Here is a 27,309-nt window from a genome sequence, read left to right on the forward strand (position 1 = left end):
TGTCAATCCTATAACTTTATTTGGTTAATTCATCTAGTAAACCTTTATTTAAGGTTCGAGTACTACAACTTTTGAGTGCAGCCACCAAAAATAACCTCAAATTATTAAATAATTTTGATTTTAAACTTGGTTTGTTCCTGACCTGTTCTCTGCTTGCAAAATCAGCTGGGGTTTGCCTCATTACATTGTATGGAAAAAGTAAGCAAACAGTGAAAAATTGTTAATTTTTTGGGCTGTAGTAGTATATTTTCTGGCTATTAACTCTGTTAACCAGAAAATACTGTTATCAACACTGAGATTTTCAGTTACCAGCCATAAAACTGAGGCAATGCTTTGCACCAGAAATATAAATTAAAAGCGACAAGCTGCGTCCACTAGATAAGCTGTAAAGAATGGCAAGAGAACGCAATGGAGGATATTGTAGCATCTACAGCACAAGTGGAAGTCCTGTATCAAAAGCGCCTATAGTTTGAGAGAAGGCTTTCACTATTAGAATCAGGATTAATGTTTTCGTCAACATTTTTTAGAACAAAAACTCAAAATATTTTTGAATTTAACTGAACTTTAAAAAGTCCAATTTAACACTAATTATCGTTAATTGTTGCAGAGCTATAAACATTGGGCAAAACCCAACTCAGATTTTCAGTTGCACCTTGTCCGCACGTCTGAGGCATCACCTTGCACCAAAAACATAAATATGGTTGAAAATGACATGTTACATCCTTCGTAGGGACTGCAGGGAATAGCCTATCCATACTGACAACCAAAGAACCACAGAAGTTTACAGCACAGAAGGAGGCCATTCGGTTCATCATGTCTGTGCCACTCTTTGCTGATGCAATCCAAAACAAAACCCAATGCCCTGCTCTCTCCCCATAGCCCCATGCTCCAACAACTTTTTGTGTAAAGAAATTTCTTCCAACCTCTCTCTTAGACTCCCCAACCAAAGGAAATAGTTCTTTCCTATTCAGTCTATCAAACCATATCATTTAAAAAAATATAAATTCCTTATTAGCCTTCTCTGCTGCAATGGGAATAATCCCAGTATCTCAAGTCTCTCCTCATAACTATGGTTTCTAATTTCTAACATAGCTCTAGTGCATGTACACTGTATGCTCTCTATGGCCTTAATGTCCTTTCTATAATGGGGCACCCAAACTCTAACCATGGCTTAACCAATGTTTTGTAGAAATTTATCATTACTTCTTTACTCTTGTACTTTGCCCTTATTCATAAAACCCAAAATAATGTTGTCCTTTTTTATTGTTTTATCTATTTGCTTGGATTGGGAAACTGGGACTCACTATAAGGTACGCAGAAAGTGGGACTCCCTAAGACACTGTAAGGAGTGCGATTCTCTAAGACATTATAGGGAGTGGGACTCATACTTGAATAAAATATAAACTGCGCCTTATTTTATATACTGAGACAGATGATTGCAAACGTGAAGCACTGAATAAAATTATATACCAATCACCAGACTCTAGAAATAAGATTTTCAAGATTTTGTATCATATAATAACAATATCTTTAAAATGTCACAATTTGTTTCACATATTCTTTCTTAATCACATAATTTTGGTTTAAAAATATATCCACATATTGTTTTTATTAAATTTGAAAGTTACTTTTTACGCTCCTCTATTTTTTCTACCAATTTTCTTCCCTTCTCTCCTCTTTTCTTAAAGGTATTGACATCTTGCTGGGATAGTGCTTCAAAGTCAGAAGTGTTACCGCCTTTCATGTGGAACCTTTATCAGAAGCTTTCTGGAAGTCTATATATAAAAATATATATACATATATATATGTATATGTAAACTACATTACAGAGATTCTCACTATCAACTTGGGATGTCACTTCCTAAAAAACGTTGAAGAAGTTGATCAGGCAGACTCAACCCTCCCCCTCAAAAACAGTATTTAATTTGAATATTAATATTTCGACCAACAACTGCGCCAATTAGTGCATACAAATGATTTGATTTTGTGAACAATAAATAATATTACACCACACAAAATTTATAAGTGAAAAGAAAGCCTGAAGTATTGGGTTTACCTTTCCCAGTGGCTGCACACATTAGGATCATCAGGATTCAGACACCGTACCACTCTTGCTAGGTAGCAGATCATAACCACACTTTGGCACCAACTGAATGCAGCACAAACCATTCTTTCAAATCTAAAGAAAACAAGGAATGAATTAAAAATCCTATGTAATTTATCCCTACAAGACCTGTATGTACACAAATCTGTGCTTCACCAAAAGAATTTCCCTCCATGTGGGAAATTCACCTGGCTTCCATTCAGAAGTTCCCCATGATGGAATGGTTTCAGATCAGGAACTCAGCTTGTGAAGCAGCAAGGGTTCAAACATACCTTATCAAAGCACATTGGAGCTTCAAAGCAGTGTTTCATGTTGTCTCACATTCACTGTACAGTCGTGAAAATGCAGTGTTTTCAACTATCACCATGGCTCAGTTAATACATTTACTGCCCATTGTGGAACTGAGCTATACACAGCAGAAAGATCCCACTAACTTCAGGTAGAAAGTGCACATATGCGCATATCTGGGGAGGGCAAAACCGAGCTTGGCTGTGAATTCCCCACGGTTGGAATAGATTGACAACTGTCCAGGCTAACATATGAAGAATGGCCAGTTGGATGAGGTACTGGAGGCCACCCAAAGCCCAGCCTCAGTCAGCACCTTCAGAAAATGAGGGGAGACATTGGAGGGACATGAGAATTTTCTTTCATAAAAAGGAAATGCAGTATTTTTTTTGCTGATAGAGACTACTCTCAGACTTACTTTTCCTGAACCCATTGATTACTTGTGACATTTTATATCTTTATATTCTTTCCATAAATTTCAGCAAATACATAGAAGTGTCACAGCACGGTCAGCAGTCACTGTAACACCACGATTTCAACACTGCACCTTAATCTGTTTGCTGCACATCATCCCAGCACATTCACTTCACTTAGATGATTACATATAGGGCTCCTGTGGAGCACTAAAATTGCAAATGTATTAGAAATCAATATATAGAAGAAAAAAAACACTAACACAAGTTGGTTATAGGTGTAAATACGTATCATTCAAAGCACTTATCGCTACATTGAAGTTACCTTATAACCACAGCTGCTGCTATAAAAGTAGGAAAGGCACATAATAATCAATGAGGAAAATAACCCAAATGACGTTAAGACGACCTAAGCCATGCACTTCCCCCATTTCCCAAACATTATACTATTCCTATGATGGGGTGATGGTTTTCAAGCATGCTACAAGGCTGATCTATGGGGATGTTGCCTTGAAGTGCAAACTCAGCCGACATTCACACAAGGGGCTTTGCACCCACTTATCTTCATGAGCACCACATCCAATGCACTAGCCATCAAACAGAGGGTCGGGTGCTGGGGTGCTCTGTTACTTACCTGCAGGCTTGTAGCTCCATATTGGATTTCCCTTCACTTCATTTTTGCCCACCACTTCTTTCCCCTTTCACCCTTGCCAAAGGTTATCAGGTTGAAATGCCTTTTGAACCTTTCTAAAGGCTGTAAGCATTTTTGCCACCCTATTGGGCACTTTCCTTTTAAGTGTCAACATCCCTTTAAATTGAAACTGCAATTCAATTTTCCAGGCTACCTTCCTGCACTTAGAGCTGTGAATAAGTATGCAAATGAGCTGACCCAAGAATACTGAATGCTATATATTGGATTTGCTTCAGTTCTTAATCATTCAGGACTGAATTATGCCAGTACACAAAAATCATCCCCTATGTGTTTACGTGGTGCAATATAGTACAATTATTTTTTACGCAGTAATGCTGGACATTACTAAGTGAACACATGTGGCACAGATTTTCGGATCCTGTGAGATCCCACCAGTTATGTTGCAGGGTGGGCATTGCACACATTTATCCTCATGAGTACTGATGCTGGTGGATCTTCCTGAATTGGGCTCATTTGATTTTTTTTTTGCTGGATTCACCCGCCTTGGGGAGGGAGAGAAATTACTGCAGCACCTGAGGAAAAATTACGCTAAATTGTACTCTGCCAAGTGCAATCCATCGCAGAAGACATCCCTTTGATTTTTAAACCCTGTCCCCCGCTTTAGCAACACTAGATCCCAGGAACACAACGGCATTCCTGATGGGAGAATTGCCATGTCATTAATGATTGGAATACATCATCCTACACATTTCCTATCATTAACATATTATTTGAATACCACCCAAGCATGTCTTCTAAGTCCATCACTTCTGGCGGAAAATCCTGGGTCAACAGAATAGCTTCCCACCACATTTCCCACGCCCAATCAAGGGAGAAAATCCAGGCCACAATTTCGTCAACATTACTCCCGAGTTAACAATAACCTGCAGACTGAAGGTGACACAGCTTGCTGAGCGCTAAGTGCTGCCTCATGGAGTGGTTCTCCAGACAACGATTTTCAGATCTTAGCCATGCTGTCATGGAGCGGCACTGAAGGGAGGTCAGGCACATCCACATAGATTTGGAATCTGAGGCTCAGTTATCCCTGGACACTATCACATGCTTCCCAGCAGCCAGTTATATATAGAGAACCCATTGTTACATTGCTACAATTGGCAACTTCAGTGGCTTTCAAAGCCAGTATCTAGCCAGGGGTCAAATACTGTAGCTCTGTTTGGGAGGCTGCAGAGATTTTCCTGCAGTTGAATTTGTGAAGTATGAATTTGATAGCAAGGACAATGAAATATCGGGCCAGTCACTACACGTCAGTATGTTTCTTTCACACTTCTTAAATAGATAAATAGCCACTTAACAGGTATACCAAAGGTTCTGTGATCGAAACAGAGAGTCCATAAACCTTGCATGTAATAGGTCCACAAAAATATAGAAAATATCGATTTATCTAAATGACTCAGAGTTGAAGAAAAGGGAATGCCAGGTGCGAAAGAGATTGTGTTCTCTTAAAGATGTGGTCCTGAAATTCCGCAGGCGTTTACCAGTCTCCCATCATAACTGCAGCGGAAGACTGGCAGAATCCCTGGGGAAACCGCATGAATGTCCAATTTCAGCCATTTCCCTGGAGGCTTCAACTGGTCTCCCACCGGAGTTACAGTGAAAGTCCAGTAGAATCCCCACGGAATTTCATAATTCTCCATTGTATGATAAGCAGCAAGTTACCACTTGTCAATCATAAAAAATTCAATAGACCCCAGTGATGCACATGTTATACAGTTATTTAATAACTTCTAATCTGCAGCAGTAAATATCGTAAGTTTACCATTAAACAATTAATGGCCTTTAGATCTTTGAGCTGATCTAGGAAAATAGATTACAACACTGAGAATAAATATTGCAAGGTGATCACAAATTAATTTTCCAATTTCAAGTTAAATCTGATTGAACTACAACGTGGACTAACAATTTAATTGTAAGATTCGCAATCAATTTTTTGTTATTGTACTTCAGTATATACTTTATTATTAGTCCAATGCCTTACCACTCATTATTAACTGAGAAACACGGAAGTAGAACCAACAGCGCACAACACCTTACATTTATGGTTATTCTGTCTGCCAGATATTTTATTCCCCATATATATTAAAGGAAAATTAAACGATATGGTGTATTTAGGAATGTTTCCAATATCATAAAAATCCTTATAGCGATAAAATCTGTAAAGTCAACATCTAAAAATGTGCTTATTGTACAAGAGATCGCAATCAATTGATAACAAATAACATACTCATCCTACCCACATTTTTAAAAAGATGTCAACCATTTACTTTCCTTCTACATTAATTCATCTTAATTAACAGTGCTTGTATAATAATTCAGACATATGATGCAATAACCAAAAAGACATGCTTTCAATGTGTTAGAACCTGTACTGATGCAGGAGCACCAAAGCTGCTTCATTGAATGAAGTCATTCTACCTCATTGTAACTATTTTTCCCCCTCAGTAGTAAGACAGTTTAAGGACAATCAGCAGGCCTTTAAGAACTCCTAGCACCAAATAACTGGATTAAAACTGTTCAAACTCATTTCAGAGACAAAGCTGTCATCTCATCAGACTAGCTTGAAATTCAAGTCCAAATACTAGAAATGATAGAATGACAAGGTGGTCAGAACTGTCCTATGAACTTACCTTAAATCTATTAATGGATTTGTGTTAAATAATATCTTAGGACATCAATGTAGTCATGCTATCATATTGTTCACTTAAATGTCAAAGATCCTCAGTGAACAGGTTATAAAACTCATACAACATTAGCAACACACCATTTGTAAAAGTAAACAAATGAAAATAAACCACTACTTCTCGGACAATACGTGTGGTAGTACAAAAATAATTTATTTAGTTGAGACTTACTATACCTTTAATGGTGCATGATCTATATTGATCTCTTTTACATTACAAATATAATTCTTTATTATTAGTCATGAACTCATTAAGATTGTCAGTTGTAGCACTGTGTTGATTGCATTCACAAGCTTTAAATCACTTTTGTTCTACACTGTATTCGGTCATGAGGGAATACATTGCCCTTTGATACACTGACTAACATCGAGTTAACCTATGACTCTGCAGATGGGCTGATATCTACACCAGCTGTTTTTTTATTTTCAATCATGTATTAACTATTTATCTGTCAGCAATCTTTCATCAACCAACATCCTGATGAGCAGTTACTGTGGTGCCACACTATTTATCTACAGCAGTTCTCACTCTACTTCCAGAGGATTTATTATTGATGGATTAACAAAGGAAACATAATTGTACCAAACCTGAACATTTGTGAACATTGAAACTATTGCTACAGCATAGAGATGCTGGTAATGGGTATTAGGTGGAGAGTTATTGCTTGTAGCAGGGCCCTGTGTAAGGGTAGGAAGATTAGGATTTTTCTCACAAAGAGGGAGGGAGGGAGGGTAAAGAGTTTTAGGATGTATCAATCTACACTGCTCTTGTATAGTCTGGTTATAAAGCAGCATTGTTAGAGGTCTGCATAAAAATCACCTGTCTACCCTCTGTCTGCTCAGAGGAAACTCAATAATAAGAGCTTTTAATACGAGAAGGTTCTTGTCACTCTGGTACTGAATACTTTGAAGGTGAAGATGTGTTGCAGATTAACTAGTTCTGGATTTGAACATCCAACTATTTACTCAGGGAGGTGAGAAAGTCAGCGGGCAAGAGATACAAGAAGCTGTGCCGAGAGACAGACAGTCAGGAGCAGGCAACACTGGGATGCACTTCCTGAAAGGGTGATAGAAGCAGATTTAATAATAACTTTCAAAAGGGAATTGGATAAATACTTGAAGGGGAAATATTTGCATGGCTATGGGGAAAGAGTAGTGAGTGGGACTAATTGGATAGCTCTTTCAAAGAGCTGGCACAGGCATAATGGGCCAAATGGCCTCCCTCTGTGCTATATCATTTTATGATTCTATGAACAGAACATGGTGACAAGAACAAATATGTATTCGCTGGAGTGATCTGAAGGCAATATTCTCACGTTGGTGTACAGATGAGGGTCGCAAACCACTGGGATCTTCACTCCGCTTTACAAAATCATCAAATCATTGAACCAAATGATTTTTTCCTGTCCTAGTATGCCTTATAGAGTAATATCATGAAATACTACCATTAGGATATCAGTAGATTATAAATCAACACAGTTTTATACAAGCAATACAATCAGATTAATACTGACATTTAAAGTTTATTTTTAGCTATTCTCCAGAATCCATCCGTATCTGCATTTCAGAATTACTGCTGCATTTAAATCTTGAACATTGGCTTACCTCGGACACTTGGATTTGTTTCAAATCTCCTGTTGTTTTGCTAGACATTCAGTGCATTTCAATAGATTCATACGTTTGGCAGGCTTTGAAAGCTGGCTCCTTTAGGAAGATCCCCGAGGCACAGCAAGAGGTCAAAATACAAAGGGCAAAGGATTAGTGAAGGTCTCGGAGAAAGGAACTTAATGCAATAACAGTAGCAACAGAGCAGAAAATGTGCATAAGTTAATCGTAACAACCTAATCAATATGTCATTGCCTGTAACTAGAAATGTATTATTTCATATTAAGATGAAATACAGGCATGAGTCTTGGAATCCAATGGCCAAGGAATCTGCTGTAGAATTTCACATTTGCTGCAGAATTGGAGGGGGAATAGAGGAAAAGGGTTGTGCTCATTTAAACCAAAAAACAGTACAAACTAGAAACAATCAGTTCCTTTTCGTTGCAAAAAAGAGTGCTATTAAGAGCACAGATGAGCTGTTGACTGATGCACAGCAGCAAGTCGAATATTATGTCTGTCCCACAGTTTGGTCAGATTACATTGATGTACATGGTTTTTTTCATGTTAGTGTGACAAAAAGCATGGTGGAAATGTCCAAATTTGGGAGGGCACCACAACAGCTTTTTCTGTTGTACCTGCAGAGACATAAAAAGAGAAGCTGTTAAGTGCCCTTCCCTGTGGCTGACACTAGTGCAGCTGTATGTTTACTGTAAGATTACTGCTTGTCTGACTGAATAGTTTGTAGTGTGAAGGCTGGAGCAGTGAGATACCAACCCTAAGCCCGAAGTGTACTCATCTGTGGCCTCCTCCTCCAATTACCTTCCTTGTTTTTAAAGGGCACACTCCTCAAATGGGTGACCTCAATGACTGTGGTTGTACCTCCTCTGGTGACAGACATCTGTCTCTTATTATGTGCTGTCAACTTCTGCCAAAACAGAAGCAGATGTTGATGAGCTGTCAAAGCTTACATACAATGTGAGATCCGCTGTATAAAAGGATCTCCTTAGGGACTGCAAAGGGCGAAAGGTGAAGGTGGTAAGTGATGGTACAGGAAGGTGTTGCCAGTGAGCTATCCTGGCTATGCTTGCATAGAATGAGGGATCTTGGTGCTGAGCACAGGAAATTGTTGTTAATCTGGCAGCAGGAGTATGCAAAGTTCAGTGACGGCCTCTTTGGGGAATTATAGTCTCCACATATAGGCTTCATCTGACATGTTCATGTATATACGTGATATATTGTGGTACGGTAGTGTAATGTTTATGTTACTGGACTAGTGATCCAGAGATCTGGACTAATAACTTGGGGTACTGTGAACAGTTTTGGTCTCCATATTATAAAAAAGGATATAGAGGCACTGGAGAAGGTGTAAAAAAGATTTACAATGACGACACCAGAACTGAGAGGTTATACCTAGCAGTAAAGATTGAACATGCTGGAGCTCTTTTCTCTAGAAAAGAGAAGATTGAGGGGTGACCTGATAGAGGTCTTTAAGATTACGACAGGGTTTGATAGGGTAGATGTAGAGAAGGTGTTTCCAATAGCAGGGTAGACCAGAACTAGGGGCCATAAATATAAAAGATAATCACTAATAAATCCAATAGGGAATTCAGGAGAAACTTCTTTATGCAGAGAGTGGTTAGAATGTGGAACACGCTACCACAAGTAGTTGTTGAGGCGTCTAGCATAGATGCATTTAAGGGGAAGCTAGATAAGCACACGAGGGAGAAAGGAATAGAAGGATATGCTGATACGGTTGGATGAAGTAGGGAGGAAGAAGGATCGTGCAGAACATAAACACTGGCATGGACCTGTTGGGCTGAATGGCCTATTTATGTGCTGTACACTCTTTGTAATTCTATGTAATCCAGAGAACATGAGTTCAAATCCTACAATAACAATTTGAGAATTTGAACTCAGTTTTCAAAAAATCCGGAAATAAAAAGCTGGCACCAGTAAAAGTGACCATGAAGCTGTTGGATTGTCATAAAAACCCAACTGGTTCACTAATATCCTTTAAGGAAGAAAAATTGCCATCCTTACCCAGTCTGGCCTATATGTAACTCGAATCCCACACCAACGTGGTTGACTCTTAACTGTCCTCTGAAGTGGCCTAGCAAGTCACTCGGTTGTTAGGAATGGGCAATAAATGACGGCCTTGTCAGCGATGCCCACTTCCCAACAACAAATAATAAAGAAAAATTTACACCTGGGTCTGTATGCAGAGGGATACCCATAGTTCCTCTCAAAGCAGCACCCAAGGATCTTTCCTTGGGGAAATAGGCACAGATAATAGATGCAGTGCAGCTTTAAGAGGCTACCAGCAAGACTTCAATAAGTTTCACTGACTTTGTATCTGCAACAGCACTATAGCACAGAAGCAGTGAATGATGAACAGCTCCACAGAGATCTGAAAAACAGCAGCAAGCCTTTAATAGTAAGGACTCAACTGAATAAAAGACTTCCTTTTTAAGACCCGTTTCATGTGGGGGCTGAGAATCAGGTGCACTGAATGCATTATGGAAATCCCAAGTTAAAAAAAAATCAGCACCTTTATGATCCTAGCAGGCTTTATGCGCCAACAGGCACTGCCCAGTTGCATTATTATGTGCACCGTGCATTGAGTACATAGGGCCTTAGTGCCCCATAATTTGGGAATCTGATGCCCAATGTGCAGCAGTACTATGGGCACTAAAGATCATGTTATTGGTCCTATTATTCATTTAACAAGAATGCACACAAGTGTAGATATAAAAACAGACTTGGGATTTTCAATTTCTGTTCACTTAAACAGGATATATACATTTTCTCAGTTTTTCCCTTCAAGGCACCAAGTCCATTTGTATTCTGGTGGTGAGAGATTCACTGCTCGGGATAGCTGGAAGGATTTATTTTTTCTAAAAGTGCTGAGAAATAGGTCACTGCTCAGCAAAATCTTATGTTTTCCTTCAGTGCTAGGTACGGTGGTCTGTACCCCGAAAGAAATATGGACATCATCACTCAATTCAATAACATACATACTTCATAATGACTTCCATTCTATCAATGATAATGCCTAAGAAATTTCCTTTGGTTAATGAAAAGTATCCAGGTCAACAGATGAATAATTCTTCCTTAGCTAGTCTTGTTTATTTTAATAGAACATAAGAACATAAGAAATTGGAGCAGGAGTAGGCCAATCGGCCCCTCGAGCCTGCTCCGCCATTCAATAAGATCATGGCTGATCTGATCCCAACCACAAATCTAAAGAACACAAGAAGTCGGAGCAGGACCCGGCCACACAGCCCCTGGGCCCTCTCCGCCACCCACAGGGCATTGACCGATCCGAACTCAGCTTCATGTCCAATTTCCTGCCCGCTCCCCATAACCCCTAATTCCCTTTACTTCTAGGAAACTGTCTATTTCTGTTTTAAATTTATCTAATGATCTAATAACCAAATGCAAGTTTGCCTGTTGAGAGACCATGTCAGTGGCTTGCAATCATGGTTCATGAAACCTTTGCACCACCACCCCAAATGCCAGCAAAACATAAATACAGCTAGGTGCACAAATCTATGCACTCCATATTGAACAAACATTTGGGCTGCTGAATTGGCAATTTAAGTGCAATGATTATTCTGGTGGTGCCTTGAAATATGATACAGCCAAATTCTTCATGCTGTGTTGCACGTTACATAACCTTGCAATTTAGAAGCATCCACATTTTCATCATCAGAGAAGGGATCATACCCTGGCTATAGCTGAAGAGAAGATCCAACAGCTTCTACCCAATCTGTAATATGCCAGCACTGGCAAAAGTGATTTGTAGCAATCTCATTGAACACCACTTAATTTGACTGAGCCATAGTTATCTCATATCACAATCTACACATTACTGCCAACTTTGAATTTGTTAGGGCTGAAAATGCCAGTCTGGAGCCTCACTAGCAGTGAGTGCAAGCCAGAGAATCAGGCTATAGTGATATGGTCTTATCACCAATTTGCACCCGCATCTAGCATGTTCTGTGCCAGAAACAAATCCTCACAATTTTGGCCCTAATATTTATACCATCACATACACAAAATACAGAATTACTGCTGCCCTAAATTGGGTGGGATTGCAACAGAAAATGTCAGAAAATTCAGGTGGAGAGGCCTACTATTGCCCAACTGGGATTTCCCTCCCCCTGTCCCCACCAGGACCAGCCAGTGCATGGAAGTGGTGGCAGGGGCCAGGTCCCAGCAGATTCTCCTGCTTTCTACCACACTTACCACCACTTCTTGGGGCCCGCCCTGTGGAAGGTGGCAGTATGCCACAGGAAGCAGCGGTAATTACCTAAATGAAGGGAGAGAGCCTTGTAACAGCCTCTTCTCCCTCCAGATGACCCCAGAGACTTGCATGCTGAAGGTCTCGGTCTCGGCTGTTCAGTGGGAGCATTTGTTCTAATCTTTGGGGCACTTCTGCCCCTTTAGGGTCCCTCGTGGAACTTCTGGTGCTGCAACAATGTCCTTTGTGCAGCAATGCCAGGACTCTGCTCTCCCCACTGGCAGGCTCCCTCTTAATGGCAGGAATCTTGCCATCCATTTCTAATATGCCCCAACTTGGGGAAATGGGTCGGGCCAAAGGCAGACAGAGAGGGGTAATGGGAAGTACAGTGTCAAAATTCCACTCTAAAGAGGAGAATCGAGGCTTGTATCTTTGTTCAAACGTTCAAATTAGCAACAATATTTCTTTGATGAAAATAACTGGTTTGCTCCATTGTGATGATTCGTGTGTTTAATGCAGACCTCCAAACGTTATTATCTCTCACAAGATAATCTGGATAGTCCTCACTGTGTTTGTGGTATCTGGTCTCCTATCGTTAATTAGATGTTGTATGAAGTATTGTTAGATTTGTCTGGGAACCTCTAAATCAAGTTACTTAAGGGGCTAATGGCCAGAGGGCATGGAACATTACAGCTCTTTCGAAAGCTTTTCCTTCTTTGCTTGTGGGACAAGTCATACAGGAGTTTCAGAAATGGACAGAACAGGCTGAATTCAGTGGCCTGTAACAAGAACTTTGACATTTGACAAAGGTGTCAATTTTAATTCCATTTGAATTTCCATTTGGAAAGGAGAATCAGGCAGGGTGAAAAATGGGTGACCGACCCACTGTTTTGCGTTTTCCACCCGGCAGAAACAGTTAAAATCCACCCCACAGTCTCTTGCACTCAATCAAGAGCCACTCTTATGAAGGATAATTGACCTGTTACAGACCTTCTTGTACTTATGTCTATAATATATTGTATTATTGTACTATTGTAATATTTGCATATTATTGTTCCTCATATCCCGGCGAGCTGAGATTAGAGTTACGATTTCTGAATACTGGGTTGAAACCCAGCAGGGTTTTTGTGTCCGATGGGACAGAAGTGGCAACTCCCAAATCACATCTAGCCGGTTCTCCTGGTAGGGAGTTGTGAGTCAGGCTAACGATCTGTCCACATAGAAAGGGACTAAGTTATGGAAATAACCCAGACCACAATCTACTGGATGTAAAACAGTGGATGAAATGGGTTGTCTCATGTGCCTTTCGGTATGGAAGATGATGAAGATGAAGATAATGAAGATGATGATAAAGAAGAACTGTGCCTCATATTAATACGAATAAAAAGGAAAAAAGCTGCATGTGCAGAATGTTCTAAACTGGATAGCCCGGAGGTGACGGATAGAATACTTGAGCCTGGTCTTCAGTTGCACCAAGCCTTTATTTACAGAACTCCACACCCTAGGTTAGCTCTTTTATATATGGATACAAGAGAGCCCCAATTGATACACACCACAGAAATACAATTAACACTAATTTATATAAATCACATGGATACAATTAACACAGAAATCTAAAATAAAAATAGATAAATGAAATGCTGGCGATACACAGCAGGGCTGTCTACATATGGAAAGAGAAAAGGCAGGTTCTGAACACGTAGACTGTCTCTTCTCTTTACATAGGCTGACAGGTCTGTTGTGTATTTCCAGCATTTTCCATTTAATCTCATATTACAATTTAAGACTAAAGATAATGGTTGCTTTAGTCTGTAAATCTCTGCTCTACATGGGAATATTTGCTATTTTTAAGGGAACTTATGCCATATTATTTTAAATCCAATAAGCAGATTACTGCAAGAGAGTAATTGTTAGCTCTGCTACTTAGGGAGAAGAAATGGATCCATCAAAGGAAATTAATGCGGTCCTATTTGGAGTCCAGAGAAGCTTGAATGCCATCTTACGCATGGTCCAATCATTGGGTTAGAAAAGAAAGAAATATGTTTGTCTCTGAAAGTTTGTCACGGTACGTTTGCTCACATTTGCCTGTTTTTACAATATTACCTTACAATTGATGTCAATAGCATCTCACAGCAAAGTACGTATTACATCACAAAAGAATCATGTACAGCACTCTGGTAAGTTTTCTACTTTATAAATACATAGACATGCTATGTTTTTGCAGGGCAGTCTGAATTGCTGCAATATGAATGCATTTGCACTGTTGTCCATTAATCTTGCAAACTACAATCAAAACACATGCTGTCAACACAAGGTACCTACATTCTGCATGTTCACAGACTCACATAAGGTGGCTGCTGGGCACTTGGGTGACAGATGTCTTCTCACATCTTCATTCCAAGACTTGTCCCTTTTTATCTACTTGATGGAGAAGTCTGCACATGACATGTGGCATTCTATGCAGATCCGAGGGAGGGTGGGGAGGGGGGGTGGAATCCAGCAAATCTAAAACTTTTGACGACTTATAAACAGAGGGCACTTGATATTCTAGGGATGGAAACATTAGAGGGAGCGGGGGAAGGGAGGTGGACAATCTCCCTCACGTGCACAGGGAATAAGAATCTGTGTGGCCGCATGCATGCCATCAATAATGCTCTGCACTTTGGGGAATCCAGACAGAAAAAATGCAAGGCTCTTTTGTGTTGTTGGCTGCTTTCCATAGGGAAATCAATTAAATTCCTGGCCTACCAAATAATGCACCTGTCACCTTCATGATGCAGTTATGCAAGACTGGTTGTGAGGTTTGACACATATACCTCCTGCTATTGCTTGAAAAGAACCAATGGCAAAAGAAATTAAGGCAGAGGTCACCTTGGCAGGCACCAACAGAGTCAGTGGTTTCAAGGTCTCACTGCTGGAAACTGCATAGTTCTGTCATGATCTCCCTTGTGAATCATAGGCCCCAATTTTAACTGCACCCGCCTGGCAGAAGCCGCGATGGGGGGGGGCACTTAAAATATGGCCATTTACTTACCCCCTCTGATCCTGCTGCCCTTCCGCCATGTCCCAATATTAACCTGCTCTTTTGAGCAGGCGAGCAGGACACCTGCAAGAAGGAAGCTATAAATATGCAGATTGATTCCGACTATGTCATCAAGACCCAATCTACAATTTTAGTTGAAGGCTTGAGCTGGGGGGCAGGGGGGGGGGGGGGGGGGGGAGGGAGGGGGCGCAGTGTTGGCTTCCCCGTCAGGAAAACCTGTCGAGAGCTGGATCCTGGGCCAGAAGAATCCCAAAAGGTAAGTTCTAAAGTTCTATTTTAGGTTTCCTTGTGAGCCAGGTGCTCCCCTGGGCCTCACAAGGAAGCCTTGGGCCTCCCGTACGCCAGACTACCCCACTTCCAGATCTTTGTCAGCTATTTTTCAATGGAAGAAAGTGTATCTGACCATTTTACAGTCTGGATAATCCTGCTCCTCATACCATTGCAGAATGAGGAGCACATTATCCCTTTATACCTGGGAAAAAAACTGACCCATACACCAATAAAAACTGAATATATCATCCATTTAATATTAAATCTGTTGCCATAAAATAACAAAAATATCCAAACTTTTTTTTTACCAAAAATTACCCTAGTGAGAAGACTGAGATGTGAATCTTCCTATCCCAGGCTTAGTTACAACCCGAGGTAAAATATAAATTTTTAAAAAAATTTAAATAAATTACTAGGTACATCTGGATATTGGTTCTTGAAGTTATCACACAATTCCTGGCATGCTTCATACTGATAGTGAGAGGATTTCCATACAGTTTAGTGATTTCTCTCCCCAGGGTACAGCCAGTTAATCGGCTGGATGATGTGTAGTGCCAAAACATGCAAATTCTAAGAACTTAATTTACACTGTCATCAAGCATTCCAATGGAACCTGATGCCTTCTATGTTATAGTAAGAATACACTATTACCTCTGAGTGCCAAAGTACTATACAATGGTTACATTTTTAAAACATCATTATGGCATTCACAACTAGTCAGGTTTTGACTAGATTAGATGCTGTTAATGAGCAGGTGCATGCCTGGAACATACATTCATCCAGAAAACATTCCATTCCCAAGGCAACCCTCCTTAGATTCCAGTCTTCATGAAAACTATGTGGACTTACAATCAAATACTTCCAGTTCCTATTATAGGTTTATAAATAAGGAAGCTCACAAGGAACACAACACAACTGCACATTATAAATTATCCAATTCAAATGCAGTTCTTTCATTTTGGAACAATTTAGAGCACAGAAGGAAATCCCAAGAAGATGCTTTAAGCATAAAGGTAAAATGCTTCTGTGTGACAGTGCAAAAATTATATTTGAATATTACAAATACAAAGAATTTGCTTGTTGTTCCTCTGTTCTGAACCAGGCAATTAAGAATAGGTAGTTGATCTGTGAATACTATCTTTCAATTAACTTCCTAAGTTAGTGTCATTTTTTGTCTTTTCTTCTAAGTCTCCATTTTGCCCACATCTCTAGCTAAGTATGATCTGCTTCTGGCTCTCCATCAAAATTGCACTGTGACCAGTTGCTAGAAGATGTGTAAGAATAGCCAGGTATGGCTGTCCCTCAAATTTTCTCTCCTCTCTGGAAGAGGGGGTAATGTCTGCTCTTCATTCGGTGAGATTCTCTCAGTTGCTGTGAACATGAATCCGTATCCTGCTATTTCCAGCCACAGCTTTTTGTTTTATTAATCACTTGTTAAAGGAATCAGTGGTTGGATTGTTTGTTCAGTGTAAACGGTACCTCATTTATGAAATTATTTTTCACAACCTTCCAACAGCTAGTTATAGAGGAATGAGAGCAGGTTGCCATCTCAGAAAGAGAAAAAGGCAAAAAAAAGAGACAAGAACCTGGAAATTATAGACCAGTAAGCTTAATATCTGTAATGGGTAAAATGGTTGGCAGCTTTCTGTGGAATATTATTGATGCTTATAACATAAGCATTTGGATGAGCACTTGAAATGCCATAGCATACAAGGCTACGGACCAAATGCTGGAATATGGGATTAGAGTAGACAGGGCTGATGGCCGGCGCGGACACGATGGGCCGAAGGGCCTCTATCCGTGCTGTATAACTCTATGACTCTATAAGAAATAGGAGCAGGAGTAGGCCAATCGGCCCCTCGAGCCTGCTCCGCCATTCAATAAGATCATGGCTGATCTGGTCCTAACCTCAAATCTAAAATCATGTCCAATTTCCTGCCCGCTCCCCGTAACCCCTAATTCCCTTTACTTCTAGGAAACTGTCTATTTCTGTTTTAAATTTATTTAATGATGTAGCTTCCACAGCTTCCTGGGGCAGCAAATTCCACAGACCTACCACCCTCTGAGTGAAGAAGTTTCTCCTCATCTCAGTTTTGAAAGAGCAGCCCCTTATTCTAAGATTATGCCCCCTCGTTCTAGTTTCACCCATCCTTGGGAACATCCTTACCGCATCCACCCGATCAAGCCCCTTCACAATCTTATATGTTTCAATAAGATCGCCTCTCATTCTTCTGAACTCCAATGAGTAGAGTCCCAATCTACTCAACCTCTCCTCATATGTCAAAGAGCACTGAGACCACAAAGAGTAGTCAACATCAAGGCAGGAGCATAAAGTTATGCTTCATCAAACTGCTGGAATTCTTTCAGAAGGTAACTAAACAAAAAGTATCTGAGTTTTCACCAGCCATGTGATAAAATTCCATGGTGAGTCTTTGGAAGAGGGTTAAGAATCACGAAATCAAAAGGCCCAAAGCAAGCCCAGATGGTAAGTTTAAATTTGTGCTCCTCCTGGTCCCACAAGGAAACCTAAGTTTTCCCCTACCCAGGGACTTCCCCTCCTCTACTGACTGCAGTCGGCTCCAGACTCTCCCCCCACCCCCGACTGCCAGGGACCGTTCCTGCTGCCCAAAATCCCACTCCCTCCCACCGGCCAAGTACTGATTACCATCGTAATCAAGCGTGAGATGGAAATGCGGCCGAGGAGTTAAAATGGCCCGGGCCTCGTCCAGCACAACCAGACGAGCTTGATACTTGCCCCACTGCCCCAACATTGAACTCAAGCCCGGAGTTAAAATCGGGGCTAAAAACACATTAGCTATCTCACCTGCAAACAGGTTTGATAGAAAGCAGGTGATAAAAAAAATGGAAGAGTTCGAACTGGGGACCAGTGACCAAAGGAGTTCCACAGAGGTTTGTTCTGGACCTCCTGCCATTAACAAAGAATTGAAGGAGCCTACTTATTGTAATATGGCACTCATATTTGCAGCTTTTCCATCTGCCTCGCGTGTGCTACTGAGCCTGGTGTTTCTCCTTGCTTTCTGCCAGAAGTATTTTGGATAGAGTTCTCCAACAGGAATAAGAAATGTCATGAAAAGTATTTACATTAATTAGATGGAGAGGAGCATAAGCAGGTAAAGTAACTAAAGGAAATTCTTCAACGTGGGATTTGATTCTCCTTTTAAAGCAGAAAAGCAGAAAATTATTTATATTTTGAATTATTTGAAAGATAGCGAAAAATCAAAGCTATGTTGTCCTGCCCAATATCTAGTGCAATTACATATTAGTTAATTCACAATAATTCCAGCTACATTCAATTCTAAATATGCACATTATTTTCATAACTGAATCATAGGGAATTAGTCAGTCATGCGCATAAAAATCAACATAATTACTACAGTTATAATCTCTATTAAAATGATTATATGTTGATTAAATGAATAGAATCATATGCTATTAAAGGAAAGAAACCATTGAGATAGTAACATATTAAATAACAAGATAGCGGTGTACAAATACTCTTTTGAGGTTCCAGTGCAGTATGTATGCTATATAAAGCTTTGTAAACCCTGGTCAAATAACCAGAAGTCTACAGCAGAGTGGCTGATGTCTCTATACGTGCAAAGTCTAATAAAATACTAGGTACATGTCAATAATATTGGCAAGCATCGTTTCTCAGTACATACACAGAGGGATTGTAAAAAATCTCTACTGATGAACACACTGAAAATTGATGTGCCAAGCTGCTGAGCCTGCCAGCACATTAAAGTGCATCTTAAAGACTTTCATCAGGAAAATGAACTTTACTTCATTCAATGGAAGCTTGAGAACAAACCCAACCGGACAAATGTGAATTATTTTAAAAAGCAGACAAATTGATTTATAGATATGGATATCAAGTCAGTTAACTAAACCCATTGCTCATACAAAAAAGACCTACAATGAAATTTCAGTGTGTTGCCCCATACAGCAGTTGCCCCATGCACAGGTTCATGGTGATGATTCTCCACAGGGTCATTTACTGACTCAGACATTAAATCCTGGAGAAGCACCAGGTAGAAGCAAGGTTAGAAGAAGTCAAAGGGAGTGGCAGCAAGTTCCACCTGCACACTGCCTAGCAGCCAGTTATAGAGCAGCACAGGCTGAGCCTGATGCCCAGTCCTATAATATTAGCCTGTCTGCTTGGGGGAAGGGGGCGGAGAGCATAAAAAGGTTTGTGACAGAGGAAAACTTCAGGAGTAGACAGCAATGGTAAAGAGAATCAACTAAAACTGAAATGAGTAACGAAAACAAAAGCTGTTTGTACAGAAAATATTTTTGTTGGGTAAGGGTATCAAAAGAGCTAAGGTAGGTAAATGGAATTGAGGTACAGATCAGCCATGATCTAATTGAATGGCGCAGCAGGCTTGAGGAGCTGAATGGCCTACTCCTGTTCCTATATTTTCCTATATATTCCTAAGGATATCAAAGCTGCTTTAGCCTATCAAATAATTGTTCAAACTAACTATCACTTAATAAGTAACGGCAACCAGCACAGGATGAGACTTACTGCCCTTTGACTCTGTGTGCAACCATTTACGCTTTCTTCCATTTCTGCATTTGTATCCATGCCAGAACCAGACTGAGTTGTATGGCAAAGAGATGAATCAATAATCCCAACTTGATGTGTGGATTTTTTAGGACTCTTAGTCACAATATTTTAAATGTACTAAAGAGGACATCTCACAAAAGGTCAATAGTCCTTATAAAAATGAAACTGTTAGAGAATTCTGATTTAACTTGACATCTTCTTAGTTTTTTTTCTATTTCTGTTGAGTAAAAAAGTTGTTCATTTTTTTGTAAACAGTAAGTGCCAGTGACACCACTGAGTTACTCAACCTGAAAGTGTGAGAGAGATGAATTTATGTACACAGCTGAAATGACAAGATCACTGAAAGGATCGAAACTGTATCTCTAATTCAGTTCCTTCATACTGTCAGACATGGTAACCCCTACCAATGGCCTCAACCCATTCCTACTTTTAAACAAAAACATTCAAAGAAAGAACTTGCATTTATATAGCACCTTTCATGGCCTCGGGATGTTCCAAAGCGCTTCACAACCAATTAAGTCATTTTGAAACGCAGGGAAATGCACAAAAACGAAAAGCAACAAAAAGGGCATTAAAAGGATAAAAATGGTGAAACTTTCTCTTTCAAAGTGAATTTCTAAAAACTACTCACTTTTTTTTTTAACAGAACTCCATTCACTATTTCCAAGTTATTATTTTGAATGAGACTAATGCTATTGCTAGGACTCAGATGACAAACTGCATTGGAAATATCAGAAAGTATTAAGAATGAATTGTATAGTTGCTGATCTACAAGGAATAATTTACCAAGTTACACAAGGGATTCACTGTTTCACTTTTTTTTAAACCAAAAGAACATTGTAACACTACGTGGCAAAACAAAAATCATTTTAAGTTATGAAAGTAATTTTCTACATCACTAGTTTCAAACCTGGAATGTTTCCATTCTGATGAGTTTAGCAATTTTATTTCAAATTAATCACAGTCTATTTTTGTAAAAGACCATTATTAGATACCACAGTGGGCTAGTGCATCAGTGTTCCCACATACTGTGCAACAGAATGGTATGGTTCAGGTTCTGGTCTGACATTTCACTACATAGTAGGACTTCCCAATCTCAGCCGTGCTGTCGGGTTAAGGCAACAAGGAGAGGCTAGGGGCATGATTTCAGCTCAGAGCCAGGAACCCAGCACGTCCATAAATACTCGTGGGGAACCCGGAAGCCAAATCAGTGCATCGCATTCTGCGATTGTAACTCATTTGAAGATAAGTATTTGTGTTTCCAGGTTTCCCACGCGCCAGGCAGCCAGATTGACAGGCTGGCTGCCTGTCGGGAGGGAAAGGAGCCACGAATCGGAGAGGGGGGAGGGGGAGGGAGAGAGAGATCATGGGCTGTGGAAGAAATTGGAGGGGTGGGGGTACATGGATGACATCGGGTGGGTCCACCATCGGGGGAATTCCAGCACGGGGGGGGGGGGGGAGGGGGTGTCGCGGCCGATCACAGGGTTCCTGTCGGCCAGATGAGCTTGTTGGGCCTGGATGAAGCACTCCTGCTCCTCCGGGCCCACAAGCAGTGCAATAAAGGCACTCACCTCATGGATCCGGCCCTTCCCAACTGCTTTCACCTGACATGAATCAGAAGCGATGGGAAACCCGAACAGGTAAGGTTAAATTTGTTTGGCATTTTTAATACAGAAAAAATTAAGTGCCCCAACTATTGCAATGAGATACATTGCCCCTTTAAGTATCAGCCCATTGGCTTTAAGTGGGGACGGGACTTCCAGGTTTCTTCTGCAGCGCGCATCCAAACCCATCTGGGTTAAACCCAGGAGTGAGGGCATTGGAGCCAGGATGCGGTCCCGCTCCAAGAGTCAACTATTTTTATAGTGCCCTCCGCCCCCAACCCACCCATTCTTAAGGGTTAAAATTCCCCCCCAGGTGTTTCCTCCACAGGGAATGAAATAAAGAACAACAAATAGGGGACTCATCCCAGCAGATAGCTCAAAAGCATAACTGGCAAAAATGTGGAGTAGGTCTCCTGCCCAACCTCTAGGTTTGGGAATGATTCAATGGGTAGAGAGAAATAAAAAGTTAGTGGGGGCGAAATTGGGCTGTGTAGTGCCCGTTTTGTAGGCGCTATGCAGACATCTAAGCCCAAAAATAGTGTCCGAGATGCAGGCGCACACACTTCTGAAGTGAAGTGCGCAGGGCGCCATCTTGGTAAAGGCGTTTGCGCACATGCACCTAACGAATGCCAGCAGCACATAGAGTAGGGAGATTATGACGTGAATCAAAGCGCAACGCTGATTTAAAAGGACCGCTGCTATTTTGGAACTCCATGATCCAGCCAATTCATTGTCTTAATCTCGCACAACTGAACAAAGACTTAAGCGGCATGGAGGTCTCCCCGCCAGTGCTATTTAAAGGGATTATGCAAGAATTACAGGTTAGTTGCTGGATTATTTCTTCCGAGTGCTGATGCATTTGTAGGTGTTTTTGGAAGTTTCCTATACTTGGATCAAGCTGACAGGCAACAGCAAGAGCACTGGTGGAGCAGCAGGGGTGGGAGCTGTCATCTTAAGAGAGGACAGCAGGTTCATGTTCAATGGAGCCACTGCCGCCTGCTGCCTTCTGTTATGCGCCACCATCTCCTGCAAGAAAGAGAGAAGTGTGTCAGCGAGTGTCCTGCAAGATGTTTGGGTGATGTGGTTGTTATGGTTGACTAGCTGCCAGTGTGTGTGACCTGAGAGTTGTGGGTGTGTGGCTTGCAACAGTGGTAACGTAGGAGGGTGAGATGAAGCATCTGGTTTGAAGAGGTGCGAACTGATTGAAAGAGTTTGTTGGTAGGTGGCTGTTGGGGGATGTAGGACGTAGAGCAGTGTATGAGGCTAGTGGTGCAGTTGGTAGGATATGCCACTTGATGGGGGAACTCACTCACCTTGACCACTCGTGATGCATGCTCTCTCGCAGGTTGAGAAATCTTCACAAAACGTATTCCAAAGCAATCCACTTCCTGACACTAATTCCATCAGCCACAATGCACTTCCCCTTTAAGAGATGCAAGCTGCCTTTAAGTAGCGCTGGCTTTGTATATTCCAGGCATTTTTGGAGTGGTATTTTCGGAAAGATCAAGGCACAGCTTATTTCCTCCTTCCCCAATTGTACACATAAATGATCATAAATAAAGTGCAAGTTAGCAGATTTGATTTTAGGAACTGTTTGCATTGTGTAGTTGAGCCATATATTCATGCATTAAGTGGAGATGGGGACATATCTCTTGATTCAAACTGCACATCCATCATTCATAGTGAAATGCAGTGTTCAGAAACTGATGGGACAGGTCAGTTTATTGATTGACTAGTTGGTATTATTTTGAAACACACCATAGTTTTTACTCATATACAACCGGAAATAGGTTGGAGCACAGCAATCATTTAAATTAGCAGGCAGCACAAGTCTTCTCCTAGGAACAAAGAGTCTATACTCACCCTAAAATAAAAACAGAAAATACTGGAAACACTCAGGTGAGGCAGCATCTGTGGAGAGAGGACGGTAGAGTTAACATTTAAGGTAGTAAGCCTATTGTCAGAATCCATGGACCTGAAATGTTAACCCTACCTTCCTCTGTCCACAGATGCTGCCTCACATGCTGAGAGTTTCCAGCAATTTCTGTTTTTATTTCAGATTTTCAGCATCTGCATTATTTTGCTTTTTGTTCTGTTCCTACTCTCTTGACCAAAGAATAGTGCATGACATTAGGGGGATCTAAACAGAAAATAACAAAAACATTTGGGGAATACTGAAATAAGTTGAAAAATTAAAAAGGGCTTTAACACAGTGCTTAAAAAAAGCAGCGTGTAACTTGCACTAGGGAACACACTGCTGGGGAGAGGAAAGCAAGGGATTACTTTTCTGGCCTCCCTGGGCCAGTTCAATTGATTGGGGCAAATGAATATTTTAACAACTGATATAATCATTGTGTGCCAGCATTTGTGAGAATTGCTCTGTGATACCTCAGCTCCACAAAAATACTGAAGCCATTCTGGGAAGGACACCTGTCACGGACTTCAATTCCAGCTCACAACAGAGGTTTTTCTTACAGTTTAAATCATTTATATAGCATATGACAAGGAGTTAATGAAACCCTTCACTAAATGAAAAATTATTTGACCAAATGGATAAGTTATTTAAAAATAGTGCTAAGTATTAAAGTTGAATTGGAGATTATAGTATTGAGTACCTACATGAAAGTATGATTCAACTTACCTTTCTCGTTGATCTTAAAGATGAAAGTATTGAATCAAAACAAAAAAGTAGTAATATGCAGAGACGAAGGCAGAAAAAGTCTTAAATAGCAAGTCAGCAACTGTTTTGATGAGCTTTGTTTTGTTATTTTAATGTGTTTAAAACAGTTATTGTCATCTAGCAAATTGTCTTCAAAGACCCTGTCAGGTTTATGAACAAGATGTGATCTCGAGCTACTCATGCCACTACAATTTTTTTTAAAAGATTACACTTGAAAAGTGAGCATAAAAAAGGTACCACCACAGAACATTCAGGTTTGGTATCTGCTAACAAACAAAATTACTTCAGTGGCCAACCAACATGGTTGATTTTGAGCAGGCTATTGATCATTTCACATTGATATTACTTTTTTTCTGACAAAAATCAGTAATATCCTCCATGAATACCACAACTCTCCATTCCTCATCCTTTGACATTGGAAGAAACATAGGGTGATGAGTGGAGGCATGTGCTATTATTTCAGAAATCACAAATGACTGATATTGACCCCTGCAATAAAGAATGTAATGCTTTTACATCAAACTGAGTTAAGAAAAGATATTTTTCACATATAAACTTTTATAGCAACAAAATAACAAGGTGGCCCTGATTCTGCAAGATTCTGATGTGAAGAGTGTAGATACATAAAAGAAGAAACCTATGAGGTTTTGAAAGCTTGTGTCATATGTTTGTTATTCTAATGAAAAATACATCTTTCCTTAATATAGCAACGTCCCCAAAAAATCCTTTTAAAATGGATTTCTTCCTGTGTTATTTTCCTTACTATGGTAATATCCTCTATCCAACATCTATAAGCACATTGGTATAACAAATAATTATTTTTTGTGTATTACACTGTCCCTGCACATCACTCAGCCCTGTGCCATACCAATTATACTGCATGTTGAGTTTGAACATGTCAAAAAATCATGTTATATTTAAGAGATTAAGTGCAAGAAACAGGAAAAGTTTTTTAAAAATCTAACATGTATAATCAACCATAAAATACTAGATGCCTCTGTCTTCCCCTTGCAACAAAATGTTAAATAAAGATGTCCTTAAAGCATTTTATTTCCAATGGCTCATTGCTCCTCCAGTACCCATCTTGTCAGTGCCTGACAGAGCAAGATAAATATGTTTGTAATAAACAGCTTGTGAATAACAAGGAGCTTATATGATGTCTCCAACAGGTCTGCAAGAACCCACTCCAACAGCTTCAATCATTCCTCAGCAGAGGACACAGAGAGTTCTGACCGTTCCAATGTATTTAATCAGTTATAGCTTCTACTCCCACCCGCCACTCAGGAGAATTTTTTGCTACTTTATTCCTTTCCTTGTGCTAGACACCACTTCAACCTGGAGGAAACCTGCTCCCATGGCTCCACCAATGCTGCTCTGTAGCTGGGTAATATGAATGCATATATTCAAGGTTCAGATGACAAACAGATCACTGAAAGTTCATCCTCAAATTTCATCAGAATTGCAGTTTTGCACAAATTGAATGTTGAAGCATTTACATTGGTGAGGGATAGGAACACAGCACAAAAATTTCCTTACAATTCCTGATAACTCAATAAAATCATTTTTAAAATAAAACCAATTCAAACCCTACTAAAAACTACCTCCTGTAAATTAATATAGTTCTACCATTTTCCCTTTTTTAATCCTAGTGTCTCTTTGTACTCTGTGAATTCTGTTTTATTCTCTTCCCTGTATAGTTCTCTCTACAGCTCTGTCTCATCCTATATATTTTAGATAATGCACACTTTTTCTAGGCCATAATACTTCTGTGCTCATGATGCAGAGATCAACGGATAATAGTAACCTTATACAATTTCCTCATCACAGTAGCCAAATCCTAAATCATTTACCTTTAATGTACTGAGATATCTTGTCTGGGAATTAGGCATTTTAGTTTTATAAATAGGGTCCTAGAGTACAAGAGCAAAGAAGTTACGATAAACTTCTACAAGGCAATTGTGCCCCATCGTAGAAAGGAATTAATGCCATAGAATGTGTACCACATAGATTGACCTGGAAGATACAAGAGTTGAGAAACTATAGTTAGAGAGAAAGACTTGAGATACCGGAACTATTTCCACTGGACCACAGAGAGCGAAGAGGAGATTTAATAGAGGTTTTTTTTTTAAATTATGATGATTTTGATAGGATATAAGAGGAAAAAAACTATTTTCTCTGGTTGGGGAGTCAAGTTAAAATTGCTGCTAAGAGATTAAGGAGCTAGTTTAGGAGATTTCTTTTTACACTGTGTGTTGTTGGAACATGGAATGCTTTGCCACAGAAAGTAGTTGAGACAGAGAAAGAAGCAAAAGATACAGACCTCTAGGGAAACACAGATTTTGGATTGTAAGGCCTCTTCCTGTGCTATAAACCTCTATGGTTCAACTTCCCTCCTCTGCAATTCCAAGCACCGAACCCAATCTACATTCATGTGCAATATTACTCTAGGCACTGGGGAATGAAAAGATATTTAAATGATAGGGCAGTGGCTTGATTGTGTACACACATGAGCTTAGTAGTCACTTTCAGGTGGTGCCACAAGATGAAGGAAAACATCCAGATTCTTCTGGGGTAAACTGTCATTGCTTCCATATCAAAGCACTTCCTTTTAAAAAAAATGAAAAGTACTTTGGGAGAAAATTTCTGGCTGTTTTCCATTGTGATTTGGAGCATAAATCTATATTTGGCCAAATTTCCACTAATTGGAATCAACTATTTCATATTAAATTGGGAAAAAAAAAATTTTCTGTACAGTAGCAAAACTAACCAACTGACAAAACAGACTGTTGCCCAATGTCTCTGGAGCTCTAGTCAGAGCATTAATTATTGAAACTATGCCTAAGCTTAGGACGGGAGCCAAAGAAGGGGATCTGCTGCAGAAGGCCATGGAGTGGCCATGCTATCTATGATGTTCTGCAGCTCGGTTAGGCACAGATATGAGAGGTAGATTTCCCTAGACGTCCCCAAACAGTGTAGACTGCTTGGCACATTATCAAATGACTGCATGAACTGCTGATATTAAGCTACCAAGCTGCATTTGAAAGCAGGTGCTGAGAGGTTTGATTCCTTGGGCTTGGTAGCTGAA

General features: G+C 40.1%; 1 protein-coding gene across 4 annotated transcripts in view; it reads right to left on the reverse strand.

Annotated features, from left to right (window-relative positions):
* The window catches only part of megf11 (multiple EGF-like-domains 11), a 306,970-nt gene that overhangs the window by 245,943 nt on the left and 33,718 nt on the right, over positions 1 to 27,309 (reverse strand). For 2 of the 4 annotated variants that reach the window (XM_067971264.1, XM_067971261.1), the window contains exons 2-4: positions 23,408 to 23,455; positions 7,797 to 7,895; positions 2,057 to 2,179 (exon numbers count right to left, since the gene is read on the reverse strand). In XM_067971264.1, the coding sequence (XP_067827365.1) occupies positions 2,057 to 2,169 (113 nt within the window). In that variant the 5' untranslated portion in view covers positions 2,170 to 2,179; positions 7,797 to 7,895; positions 23,408 to 23,455. Of the gene's footprint in view, positions 1 to 2,056; positions 2,180 to 7,796; positions 7,896 to 22,363; positions 22,571 to 22,857; positions 23,039 to 23,407; positions 23,456 to 27,309 lie in introns of those variants that run through there. The other 2 variants (XM_067971263.1, XM_067971262.1) reach the window with 2 other exon arrangements.

This window comes from Heptranchias perlo, chromosome 34 (genome assembly GCF_035084215.1).
Source record: "Heptranchias perlo isolate sHepPer1 chromosome 34, sHepPer1.hap1, whole genome shotgun sequence".
NCBI classification, from domain to species: domain Eukaryota; kingdom Metazoa; phylum Chordata; class Chondrichthyes; order Hexanchiformes; family Hexanchidae; genus Heptranchias; species Heptranchias perlo.